This window comes from Hippoglossus hippoglossus, chromosome 17 (genome assembly GCF_009819705.1).
Source record: "Hippoglossus hippoglossus isolate fHipHip1 chromosome 17, fHipHip1.pri, whole genome shotgun sequence".
Taxonomy (NCBI): Eukaryota; Metazoa; Chordata; class Actinopteri; order Pleuronectiformes; family Pleuronectidae; genus Hippoglossus; species Hippoglossus hippoglossus.
Genome location: NC_047167.1, coordinates 3,174,143 through 3,186,401, shown reverse-complemented (window position 1 = coordinate 3,186,401; position 12,259 = coordinate 3,174,143). Strand labels below are relative to the sequence as shown.

Here is a 12,259-nt window from a genome sequence, read left to right as displayed (position 1 = left end):
TAAATGTGTGTATAGCAAAACATTCACAACATAAACACACATTAAACAAAATTGTTTTCAAAACAGTTCTATATATATATATATATATATATATATATACAAAATGAAGCTCATTTCTCACCTTCACATCTGAATGTGTTGTTTCACAGTTTAGACCTTTCACCTGCGTAAAGTTTTTTGATTTATTGTGCATCCCTGTAATTTAAAAATCTCTCAGCAGCATCTCCATGGACCCTTATACTAACACAAGCAGCCTTGAATACTCAGTCTGACATTAGAATTAGAAATATTAGAATATCCTTGATGAATAAAAGAAATAAAATAAACCACAACTAAAAGACTGTTAATAAAACTTGGTCTTTAATAAATTTGAAACATTTGGCCCAGAATATATTTGTCCAGCTCAGTAAAGTGAATGGTTATGATTTAGATGAACTTTTAGGTTTCTATTGTATTAGGTTAGTGGGTGTGTGTCTCTCTCTTAAACTCTGGAGTGAATCAAACAAACACAAAGTAAAGTTCAGTTCTGTTCAGGTTCTAATAACTTTTGATGAGTGTTGGTGTTGATAGCGAAAAAGTAAAGTGAGCTCAGGTCAGTGAGTGTGGAGGACGACACTCAGACTCTGACACGATACAAACCAACAGCTGCTTCTGTTTCTCTAATGTATGAGTCTTCATATGTACAGTTAGCTGGTCCTTTCGTCTAAATCTATAACCACACTCAGAGCAACTAAATGGTTTCTCTAATGTATGAGTCTTCATATGTACAGTTAGCTGGTCCTTGCGTCTAAATCTATAACCACACTCAGAGCAACTAAATGGTCTCTCTTCTTTATGTATTGTCATATGTACAGTTAGCTTGGCCTTTAGTCTAAATCTATAACCACACTCAGAGCAACTAAATGGTTTCTCTCCTGTATGAATCATCATATGTACATACAGTTGGTTCTTATATCTAAATGTTTTACCACATTCAGAACAACTATATGGTTTCTCTCCTGTATGAATTCTCACATGTAACTTTAAATAATTTTTGTAGTTACATCTATAACCACACTCAGAGCAACTAAGTGGTTTCTCTAATGTATGAGTCTTCATATGTACAGTTAGCTGGTCCTTTCGTCTAAATCTATAACCACACTCAGAGCAACTAAATGGTTTTTCTCCTGTATGAATTGTCATATGTACAGTTAGCTTGGCCTTTAGTCTAAATCTTTTGCCACACTCAGAGCAACCAAATGGTTTCTCTCCCGTATGAATTTTCATATGTACATTCAGGATTTGTTTTAGTCTAAATCTTTTGCCACACTCAGAGCAACCAAATGGTTTCTCTCCGGTATGAATTGTCATATGTACATTCAGCATTTGTTTTCGGCTAAATCTTTTACCACACTCAGAGCAACTAAATGGTTTCTTATCAGTTTTACATCTCATATCACTTAAAGGCTGTTTGTTGTTTCTTATATTCAAACCAGACTGAGGCTCCCTGGTCTCCATCCAATCATCTTCACTGTCTTCAGTCTCAGAAGAGTCTTCAGTCTTGTCCTCGGGACCTGGTTGTAAAAATCCATCAGGACCTGAGTTCCTGGCTGGTTCTGGTTTTCCACCTTCCGCTCTGTTCTCCTCATTCTGACTCTGATGAAGCTGTGACGACTGAGGTTTCTCTTCGTCTTCTTCACTTTTCACAGCAAAAGGAGTCAATGTGAATTGGATATCGGCCTCCTCCAGTTGTTGAAGCTGCTCTCCCTCCTGATTGGTCCAAGGTTCCTCCTGTTCCTCTTTAATGTGGGGGGGCTCTGGGTCCTCCTGGTCCGCAAGAGGGCTCCACTGCTGCTGCTCAGGGGGAACCTCTTCTTTACTCACCACCGGTTGCAGGAAGTCTGCATGGAGAGTAGAGAGGTATGGTGTTTTTTTGGTCTCAAATAGTGTCACAATACAAAACAATGTGTCGATACCGATACTTTGATACTTTTCCAAAAAAGAGAGTGGCTCTATCTGAGCCACTGGCACCAGACTTCTGTAGTTTGATCGTATGATATGTAGTTTGTGAGGCTACAGTTGTGTGCAGGTTAATCCTGAGTTGAAAATGACAATGTCATGTTCATTATTTCATGTTCAATCAATTTTTGTTTATCTGAGTGTTTTCTTGTTTGCATTCATGTTTTTGACAATGGATCGGTTTCACGCAGACAATTAGGTCAATGTTCAGTCAGTGGACAATCCATGAATTACAGTTTAGTTTCTCACGTAACTAAATAGAAAATATTTCATGTCTGCTACAACTTGTACTTCTAATAAATATAGTCTTTTCTATTTGTCACTGCCTTTTATTAAGTCACATCTGAGGCCTTGCATTCATTCATTGTCTCTGTAACTTTCATTCTCCTATCTTATTTCATTCTACTTTTTATTTTCTATTCTCTGAACTGTATTAAGGATTTTTAATTTGACCCGACTGTTTATATTTTTGTCTCTTACACTTTGTCTTAATGGTTTTAAAGATTTAGGTCAAATTCAGATCAACTTCTTGAAGCTGTTAGTGACGAGTTGCTCTGCTCACATTAAATATATTTTAGAGCCACAACTCACAAATGTTTCTTGTGTCATTCGATGAAAAGCCAGCTCCACTAGCTTAGCTACCAAAGAGCAGCTTAGCTCCACTAGCTTAGCTAGCACAGAGCAGCTTAGCTCCACTAGCTTAGCTACCAAAGAGCAGCTTAGCTCCACTAGCTCAGCTAGCTTTCCGGCTCCAGGGAGCAGGGACTGACCTGCTCTGTGCAGCCTTATTTCGGGCTTCATCACGGCATCGAGCAGCCTCCTCTGGCGGCAGATCTCCCGCTCTGACCGCTCCAGTCTGTCTTCGTACTCCGCCACGGTTTCCTCAACACAGCGGCGATCTCCTTCGCCGCCGCCGTTAGCCGCTCGGTGAGCAGCGCTCTCAGCGCCGGGACTTGAGCCGTTTCTTCCCCTTTCTCCACCTGCAGCAGAAAGTCTTCAGCGGCAGCGCTGATCCGCTCATGTACCGACACCCGCAGCAGCTGCACGGCGCACATTGTCCTCCTTTCTGCGCACTTTGAGTCTCGAACAAGCGGCATCAACCCGGGCTGAGCGATGAGGCCAATGCGGAAGTGCAAAAAGAAGCTGTGGCCTAGTGGTGGGCGGATCGATCCAAATATCGATACCAACGTTGGTATTGATATTGATCAATACCAGTGTAATGAGATCGATACTGTAGTTTCAGTGTCTCTCCTGTATGCACTGCTGCGGCTGTCTGTGTAAGTGCCGCTGCTCTCAAGTGCCGCTCCAGTCACAGCACGGAGCAGGCCCACTTTGCTCCTCCTCCCTCCTCCCCCCGGCCAGCAGCACAGCACACAAGCAGCACAGAGACGGAGCAGAAGAATGGCAGAGAGGAAGAGGAGCGCCGTGTGGCTATATTTTCAGATTCAGGCTGAAAATGAAATGACAGCAAGATGCATCATTTGCAAAAAGGCAGTCAAATACAGTGGTAACACCACTAATTTATACAAGCATATGAAAAACCATCCTAGAGAAAATAAAGAGCTACAGAAACAGAGAGAGGAAGTGAGAAATCCCCCACCCCCCTGGCCCCGACAGACCCACACCCCCGACCGAGAGGCAGAGGTCATTGGCCTTTCAGTCTGGCAGAGAATATCCAGGTAGATATTAGTGGTGAAAGTAATATTTTATACATCTTCGGCATTTGTTAATATTAATTTTCAAAGTGTAAGTAGTCATTTGTTACGTTAGCCAACTCAAAAAGTATAAATTATGCTCAGACCTTAGATATAATACATTTATCCCATTGATACGTGTTATTTAAATGAATACATTTACTGGAATTGAAACAAATATACTGAATATAATATGGCTCAGATTTGATTGAATATAATTACCCTTTTGTGTTAACTGTGAAAGGGATACTGTATGATTACTATATTTAAAGTACAAGTAGATGTGCTACAGACTTAATTATTTTATCATTTCACTTAGCCGATTCCCCGAGAGCAGTGGAGATTACGAGGAGCCTGGCAGAAATGATTGTGAAGGACCTGCAACCTCTTTCCGTGGTGGAAGATGACGGCTTTAGGAATTTTGTGAGGACACTTGACCCACGGTACAAAATTCCAAGTAGAAAGTCTTTGATGGAGGGGAAACTACCAGCTCTTTATGAAGACTGCTGCTCTAAGGTCAGACAGGCATTGAGTGGTGTGGACAATGTTGTGCTTACAACTGACATGTGGACATAAAGAGCCACAAAGGCATACTTAACAGTCTCATGCCACATCATAGATGAAAACTGGCAAATGCTGGCATTCGTGCTAGAAACGTGCTCTGTTCCTGGACAACACACGGCAGACAATATTTGTTCAGAATTAACCAGAATCGTGGAAGAATGGGGCATAACGGACAAGATTCTGGCTGTAATAACCGATAATGGCGCCAACATGGTTGCTGCACAAAAGTGGTTGGGCACACTACCCATGTTTTGCGACACTTTGAATTTGGTGGTGAAAGACTCTTTCAAGGCTCACCCTGACTTGCTTGAGATTCAGCAGAAAAGCAGTGCTATTGTTGCTTTCTTTCACCATAGCACTAAAGCTGCAGACAAGCTCAAAGAAATTCAGAAGCAGCAGAAGTTCCCTGAACAAAAGCTAATTCAAGCAGTTGAGACAAGGTGGAACTCTGTATTCTATATGTGGAAGAGATTGTTTGAGCAAAAGGAGGCAGTTACCACAGTCCTCTGTCTCCTTGGAAAGAGCTCACTTTGCTTAAGTGAAGAAGAATGGTCTGTCATCAGTCACTCCATCGATGCACTGAGACCATTTGAGGAAGCAACCAGGGAGATATCAACTGAAAAAAAATTTCAGTTTCCAAGGTGATTCCCTTGGTGTCACTGCTACTCAGAACCATTACAACTTCTGAGCGCCTAGGTAGCAAGCTAGCTGCTGAGCTGTCAGCGCAATGTCACCGTCGTTTCAGGGCTATTGAAACGTTTTATGGTCTTGCTGTCAGCACCTACCTGGACATTAGATTTAAAAACCTGGGATTCTGTGACTCTGCAAATGTTGAGCCTGTAAAAGCTCGACTTGTCACCGAAATGCAGTCAGTGAGTCAGACCTCAGCACCTTCATCATGTGCATCAAGCTCAAGCTCTGCCACCAGCTCTGCCCCAGCTCCTGCAACTACGTCAAGCTCTTCTGCAGGGGCTGCTGCATCCCCACCTGCAGCAAAAGGTGGGATACGGACCGAATTTGACTTTCAAGTCCTTGCATCTCAGCAGCATCGGACAACTGGCACTGATGCCCTAAAAGAAATGCGCAGGTACTCAGAGAGAGGCCAATTCCTCGGGATCAGGATCCACTACTTTGGTGGAAAAACAATGCACCAACATTCCCCTCTCTGAGCAAACTTGCCAAAAAACACCTGGGGGTGGTTGCAACATCAGTGCCAGCCAAGAGGATTTTTTCAAAGGCAGGACAGTTAGTAAGTCATAGGCGAAGTGTATTAAAACCGAAAAATGTGAACATGATACTGTTCCTGAACAAAAACCTCTAACCAAAACCTCTGTTCTGCTCAGGGGGCCAGGGCCCACAGGGGGGCCTCTGGGAATATTTCTTTGAACTCAAGACTTTGGGGGTTGTTTAGTTATTTACACTTTATTTATTGTATTTTCAATGATAGTTTTTTTTTTTTTTTTTTTTTTTCAAAGCCAAAACAGAAGTGCACTGGAGGGGAGAGATTTTTTGTATTTCCTTAACATTCTACTTGAAAAAAAAAGAATTTGTTTTAAATGTTTTATAATATTTGTTGTGGAGTGCACTTTGTTTATTTAAGAAAAAATCCCGACATAATGTATGGGGAAAATTTTTTTTTGTAACTGTTCTGTTGTTACTGTAGTCTCTGAACAAAAACTTTTATGATAATAAAGTATTTTCTATTTCCGAATAATCCTTGCCCAAATTCTGTCCTGGATTTAAAAAAATTAACAATCCAAAGGAAAAATCACAAAAACAATTAAAGGTCATGAAAATTCATTCAGATTTAGCAATTTGATGATGCATCCACCTTAATTATTAAAAAATATCGGTATCGATATCGGCGATACTGTCCCTATATTTACTTGGTATCGGATCAATACCAAATCTTGCAGTATCGCACACCACTAGTGGCCACTTGAGGCTGAGCCAGCTTTCTAGCGACTTTTAGGACAGCTAGATTTTAGGACAACACTGGTGTTGATTTTAGGACAACACTGGTGTTGCCAACTCCTCAGTAAGGAAAGTATCTATTGGCTGTCCTAAAAGTCACTAGAAGTCGCTAAATGACGTCACCACCTAATTTGCATAAAGATAATGGACACTGTAGGAGAGTCAGTAAAAAACACCCTAAATATGCTTAGAACTACAAATGAGCTTTCTTCTGTTGATTCTTGTTTTGTTTATTTTTATTTTGCCATTGAAATAGGCCATCACTTCTCAAAATAACTTCATGACTTTAATGCCTTGTCCAGACCCACATTACATGAATAAATGTTGTCCTGTATTGTTAAATGTTAGAATATCAAATTTAATCAAAAGACTGTTATGTGGGGTGGAATTGCTAGCTCTACGTCCAACCCTCCTCCTTTATCCGGGCTTGGGACCGGCAAAGTGACCCAAAAGAGACACTCTGGCAGAGTTACTTAGGTTTTTCTTTTACGTTATTTTTAGTTTCTAACCTTATGCTCCACCTAGGAGCCTACAACAAGTCACAGTAAAATATGACATTTTATTGTCATGACCACAACATTTAAAAAAAAAAATTTGTATAGACGGTTTTAACTTGACAACATTAACAATCTGAATGGACCAAAAAGAGACAATAGACAAAACAGTCAATGGCAATGTGAGAAAATGATGGTAACTAGTCTGGCCCTTATTCAGGTTCATTGTTTTTTTTTCAGACCCCCCTCAACACACACATGCTGTGCTGGCTCACAGAAAGAGTAGGTCATCTTCATTTTGGTCAAGGCTTTCTATGGCAGGTTCAGCAACTGAGGGAGCTGACTTAAATGAGTAAGAAGCTGATGTGCCAAAAAGCTGCAAAACATTATCAAGCAGCTAGTGCTTGGTTCACTGGACTTGGTGACTGCGAAATGCATTTTAAGCACCTCCCACTGGCCCAAAATGTGTGAAACCGAGGTTCAATGGAGAGCCAAGGTGTGGCACACTTTTTGTTATTTGTAAGGGTTTCTCCCAACAGTTGATGGTCTCATATATGTTCTTGTAGGCCTCCCTGCACTTTGGAGACACTGAAAACTCTCTGAAGGAGGCAAGAGTAAATCCTCTCCTGAAGAAACCTACCCTTGACCCGTCTGAAGTAAATAACTACAGACCTGTCTCTCTTCTTCCCTTTCTTTCCAAAACTCTTGAGCGTGCTATCTTTAATCAACTCTCCTGCTATCTTCACCATAATAACCTTCTTGACCCTCACCAGTCTGGTTTCAAGGCAGGCCACTCAACTGAGACCGCCCTCCTTGCTGTCTCTGAGCAACTTCACACTGCTAGAGCAGCCTCTCTCTCCTCTGTCCTTATCCTTCTAGACCTCTCTGCTGCATTTGACACAGTGAACCACCAGATCCTTATTTCCTCCCTTCAGGACCTGGGTGTCTCAGGCTCTGCTCTCTCCCTGCTCTCATCCTACCTCAATGACCGCACTTACCGGGTAACTTGGAGAGGATCTGTGTCTGAACCTTGTCCTCTCACTACTGGGGTCCCTCAAGGTTCCGTCCTGGGTCCCCTCCTCTTCTTTCTGTACACCAACTCTCTCGGCTCTGTCATTCACTCACATGGCTTTTCCTACCATAGCTATGCTGATGACACCCAACTAATCCTCTCTTTTCCCCAATCTGAAACACAGGTAGCAGAACGAATCTCTGCCTGTCTGACTGACATCTCTCAGTGGATGTCTGCACACCACCTGAAAGTTAACCTTGACAAGACTGAACTACTTTTCCTTCCAGGGAAAGACTCTCCCACCCACGACCTGACTATTAACTTTGACAACTCCGTATTAACCCCCAATCAGACTGCTAGGAACCCGGGGTTGACACTCAACAGCCAACTCTCCCTTACTGCCAACATTACTGCAACAACACGTTCCTGTAGATTCATGCTGTACAACATCAGGAGAATACGCCCCCTTCTCACTCAGAAGGCGGCGCAGGTTCTGGTCCAGGCGCTGGTCATCTCACGCCTAGACTATTGTAACTCCCTCCTGGCAGGTCTACCTGCTAGTGCCATCCGACCTCTGCAGCTCATCCAGAATGCAGCAGCTCGACTGGTCTTTAACCTAAATTCACTCACACTACTCCGCTCCTCCGCTCCCTTCACTGGTTACCGGTGGCTGCCCGCATCCGTTTCAAAACATTAGTACTTGTGTACCGTGCTGCGAACGGATCGGGTCCAGTCTACATCCAGGACATGGTCAAAGGGTTAGAAAGCCACAACAGCTCGGGCTATAGATCTGGCATCTCCAACCTCCAACTCAACAAGCCCCAGAAATGTTGAGACAATTGTGTGTTTGGTGTCACGAAAGTACCTTATCACAACCCCCAGGTACTTAGAAACACTTACATCTGTGGACTCATCGAGGAGGAGGCTGAAACGCTGGTCACCCACATCTGCGACCAACATTTTTAAGTATGGTGCTAGAACACCATTAATCATTTCCGTGCACTTTGTCCTGTGTATTTTGAAGTGAGTAGCAGCAGTGGAGTCTGAGAAAGCAGCTTTACATGCTTCCCCAATGTGATCACATGTCAGCATGGAACTGTGTTCAGCAATAGCTAATGCCATGGTGGCTTGGGTGGAACTGTTATAAGGCTTTGCCTTTTGAGTATGTTTTTGAGTCGTCATGTACTTTTTATATCACAAAGTTTGGCGTAGAAATCAGCCTTACAATACAGGCAGTATGCCCGTGTATCATCTCCAATAAACGGCTTCAACCAGCCTTTGAATTCAGGGTTTGATTCCCACTCCTTTCTGTATTTTTGAGCGTACAGTTTAGACTGAGGCATGATGAGCTAGCTAGCTAGATGTTTAGCTTATGTCACAGAGAGGCACACACACAGTGGACGAGGTGAGTAAGTGACGGTTTTAGTCTCAATCACTAAGTTCTTCCTTCATGACAACTGTGAGGGGGGTGGATTTTTTTCCAACTCACTCATTTAAATTATATAGAGGTTTGAAATTATGAATAATTATCACTTGATGGACAGGTGACGTCACCGTTAGCTCGTCACTCCAGCTTCTAGCCTGTTGCCTGCTTGGCTTCACCTGAGCTAACAGGCGAATCCCCGTCACTGAACACGACCTGAGTCTGTGGAGAGGGTTTCAATCACATATCTATGGAAGCCCATTTCCGCCACTGTGATGAAGATGTGATAAAAATCCTGTATCTCATTATTATGAGATAGTATCTCATTATTATGACTTAGTATCTCATTATTATGACTGCTACTACTGACTGCTACTCTGACAGCAGAGCAGGGAAGCCATGGTTGAGAGACTGCGGTCAAGCCAGCCGCCTCTCGTGTTTGCATTGTCAAAACAGCCGACTGTTGTTTCTCGCGTGGAATTGATTGAACATTTACGATAATCATTGTGAAGCGGTTCTGAGGAGCTGTTTTTTTCCTCAAAGTACTGACACTGTGTAGTTTTTGAGTAATCCTGTGTCCCCTCCATAAAACAAGAATGAGCTTCTTCTGCTATATTTGATGAAGGATAAAAAGCTTTTTTACCATACGTTCTTCATAAAACTGATATTGTTGGAGTAGTAGTAGTTGGAGACTACTGCCACAAATACTATGAAGTACTCAAAATGTGTACTTTTTGAATAATCCTCTGTCAAAAGGACGAAGCCTATTGTCAGAGTTGGTGAGGCAGTGGGACCCAGACGCAGAGTTTTATACTAAGGAGTCTTTTAATGAAAGGAACAGGAGATCAGGACGGGAGCTCAGGAGACACAGGAATACAAAACACTGGAGAGCAGATCAGGAGATCCGGACAGGAGGACAGGACAGGAGATTAGGACGGGTAGACACGAGAACACAACTACATACGACAACGATCCGACCAGAACAAGGAGAAGCACAGAGGCTTAAATACACACAGGGAAGGCAGGGGCAATTAGATACAGGTGAGACACATGAAGACTGGTGCAGACAATCACAGACAGGAAGTAAAGCTAGAGACGAGACACAAGAACCCAGACACTACAAAATAAAACAGGAAACAGAACCCGGAGTGTGAAAACATGAAAAGCAGGAACAACTAAAACAGCCAGACAAACATACAGGGATATATTAATAAACAGAAAACACTTCTTCAAAAAGAAGTGGACAAAATAACACTCAGAACACCAGACCATGACAGTACCCCCCCTCAAGGTCCGGATTCCAGACGGACCAAAAAAGGAACTGAGACGGGAGGGAGGAGGGGGGATCCGGAGGAAGGAATCCTGGACAGAGCACAGGGGCTCGGGCGGGCGGCTCTGAGGCCGGTCAGGGACAGAGAACAGAGTCTCAGGTGGGCGGCACTGTGGCCGATCCGGAACAGAGTACAGAGTCTCAGGTGGGCGGCGCGGAGGCCGGTCAGGGGCAGAGAACAAAGATTCCGGCGGACGGCACCGTGGCCGCTCAGGGACAGAGTACAGGGGCTCAGGGGGACGGCACCATGGCCGCCCAGGAACCGAGAACAAGGGCTCAGGTGGACGGCCCGGAGGCCGGTCAGAGGCGAAGCACGGAGCCTCAGGCGGACGGCCCGGAGGCCGATCAGGGACGAAGCACGGGGACTCCGATGGAGATAGCTGCCTCTGCAGCTGTCCAAAAACAAGAAGGGGCGTAGACCTCAGCCCCGGATGCGGGGCAGGAACCGGAGTAGCCGCTGACGGGACCCCAGACGCCAGAACAGGTGTGACGTCTGCCGGGACCCTCCGGCGCGGGACAGGAACTGGAAGAAGCGCTGCGAGGACCCCCAACGTCGGAACAGGAGTGATGTCAGCCGGGACCCTCCGGCGCGGGACAGGGACTGGAGGAGACGCTGCGAGGACCCCCGACGTCGGAACAGGAGTGACGTCAGCCGGGACCCCCCGGCGCAGAACAGGAACTGGAGTATACGCCCAGCCAGGACGGGGGAAGGCTGCGGCCCAGCCAGGACTGGAGGTGAGGGGTTCCTGTTGTGAGCGCCCCCTCTCCGACGTCTGCCACCCCCAGCAGAGACTTTCTCCCTAAGGCTGCGGGGTCCTCCAAACGCCAGGCGGCTTCCCACGTACGGGTTTGTGGATGGGGCTGGAGGGTGGTGCCTGTGAACAGGCCGTAGAGGAGGGGGGTTCCTGCTCCGACATCTGCCACCCACAGCAGCAGCTTTCTGGAGGCTGCGGGGTCCTCCCCGAGCAAGGCGGCTTCCCGCTTACGGGTTTGAGGATGGGGCTGGAGGGTTGAGGAATTTATTCAGCCTGTCCTGCACCGGGACCCCCGATGCCGGAACCAGTGTGACGTCAGCCGGGACCCTCTGGCGCAGAACAGGAATGGAAGTAGCGCCTGCCGAGATCCCCGATGCCAAAACACGAGTGGCGGCTGCCGGGACACTCCGGCGCGGAACAGGAACTGGAGTAGGCGCTGCGAGGACACCCGACGCCGGAACAGGAGCGGCGCCTGCCGGGACCCTCCGGCGCGGGACAGGAACCGGGACTGGCGTGGTTGCTGCCGGGACCCCCGACACCGGAACAGGAGCGGTGTCCGCCGGGACCCTCCGGTGCAGGACAGGAACCGGGACTGGCGTGGTCGCTGCCGGGACCCCCGACGCCGGAACAGGAGTGACATCAGCCGGGACCCTCCGGCTGACAGGAACTGGAAGAAGCGCTGCGAGGACCCCCGACGCCAGAACAGGAGTGGCGTCTGCCGGGACCCTCCGGCGCTGGACAGGAGGGAACTGCGACCCAGCCAGGATGGGGGAAGGCTGCGGCCCAGCCAGGATTGGAGGAGAAGTGATTATGATCTGATGAACTTTGAAGTAATAAACTTTTTATTTTTACCATGTAAAAGTCTGTGAAGGAGTTAATCTGGCACGTGTATGACTTTACATACACTACCGTTCAAAAGTTTGGAGTCACCCAGACAATTTCGTGTTTTCCATGAAAACTCACACTTTTATTTATCAAATGAGTTGCAAAATGATTAGAAAATATAGTCAAGACA

At 45.6% G+C, this 12,259-nt stretch overlaps 1 protein-coding gene across 1 annotated transcript in view; it reads right to left on the bottom strand.

Moving 5' to 3' along the window:
* LOC117778326 (cilia- and flagella-associated protein 251-like) overlaps window positions 1-3,294 on the bottom strand; it is a 43,205-nt gene extending 39,911 nt beyond the window's left edge. Inside the window, exons 1-2 of the mRNA XM_034613827.1 lie at window positions 2,769-3,294; window positions 1,410-1,880 (exon numbers count right to left, since the gene is read on the bottom strand). Of these exons, the coding sequence (XP_034469718.1) occupies window positions 1,410-1,880; window positions 2,769-2,799 (502 nt within the window). The 5' untranslated portion in view covers window positions 2,800-3,294. The remainder of the gene's footprint in view (window positions 1-1,409; window positions 1,881-2,768) is intronic.
* Between the last annotated feature and the right edge of the window lie 8,965 nt (window positions 3,295-12,259).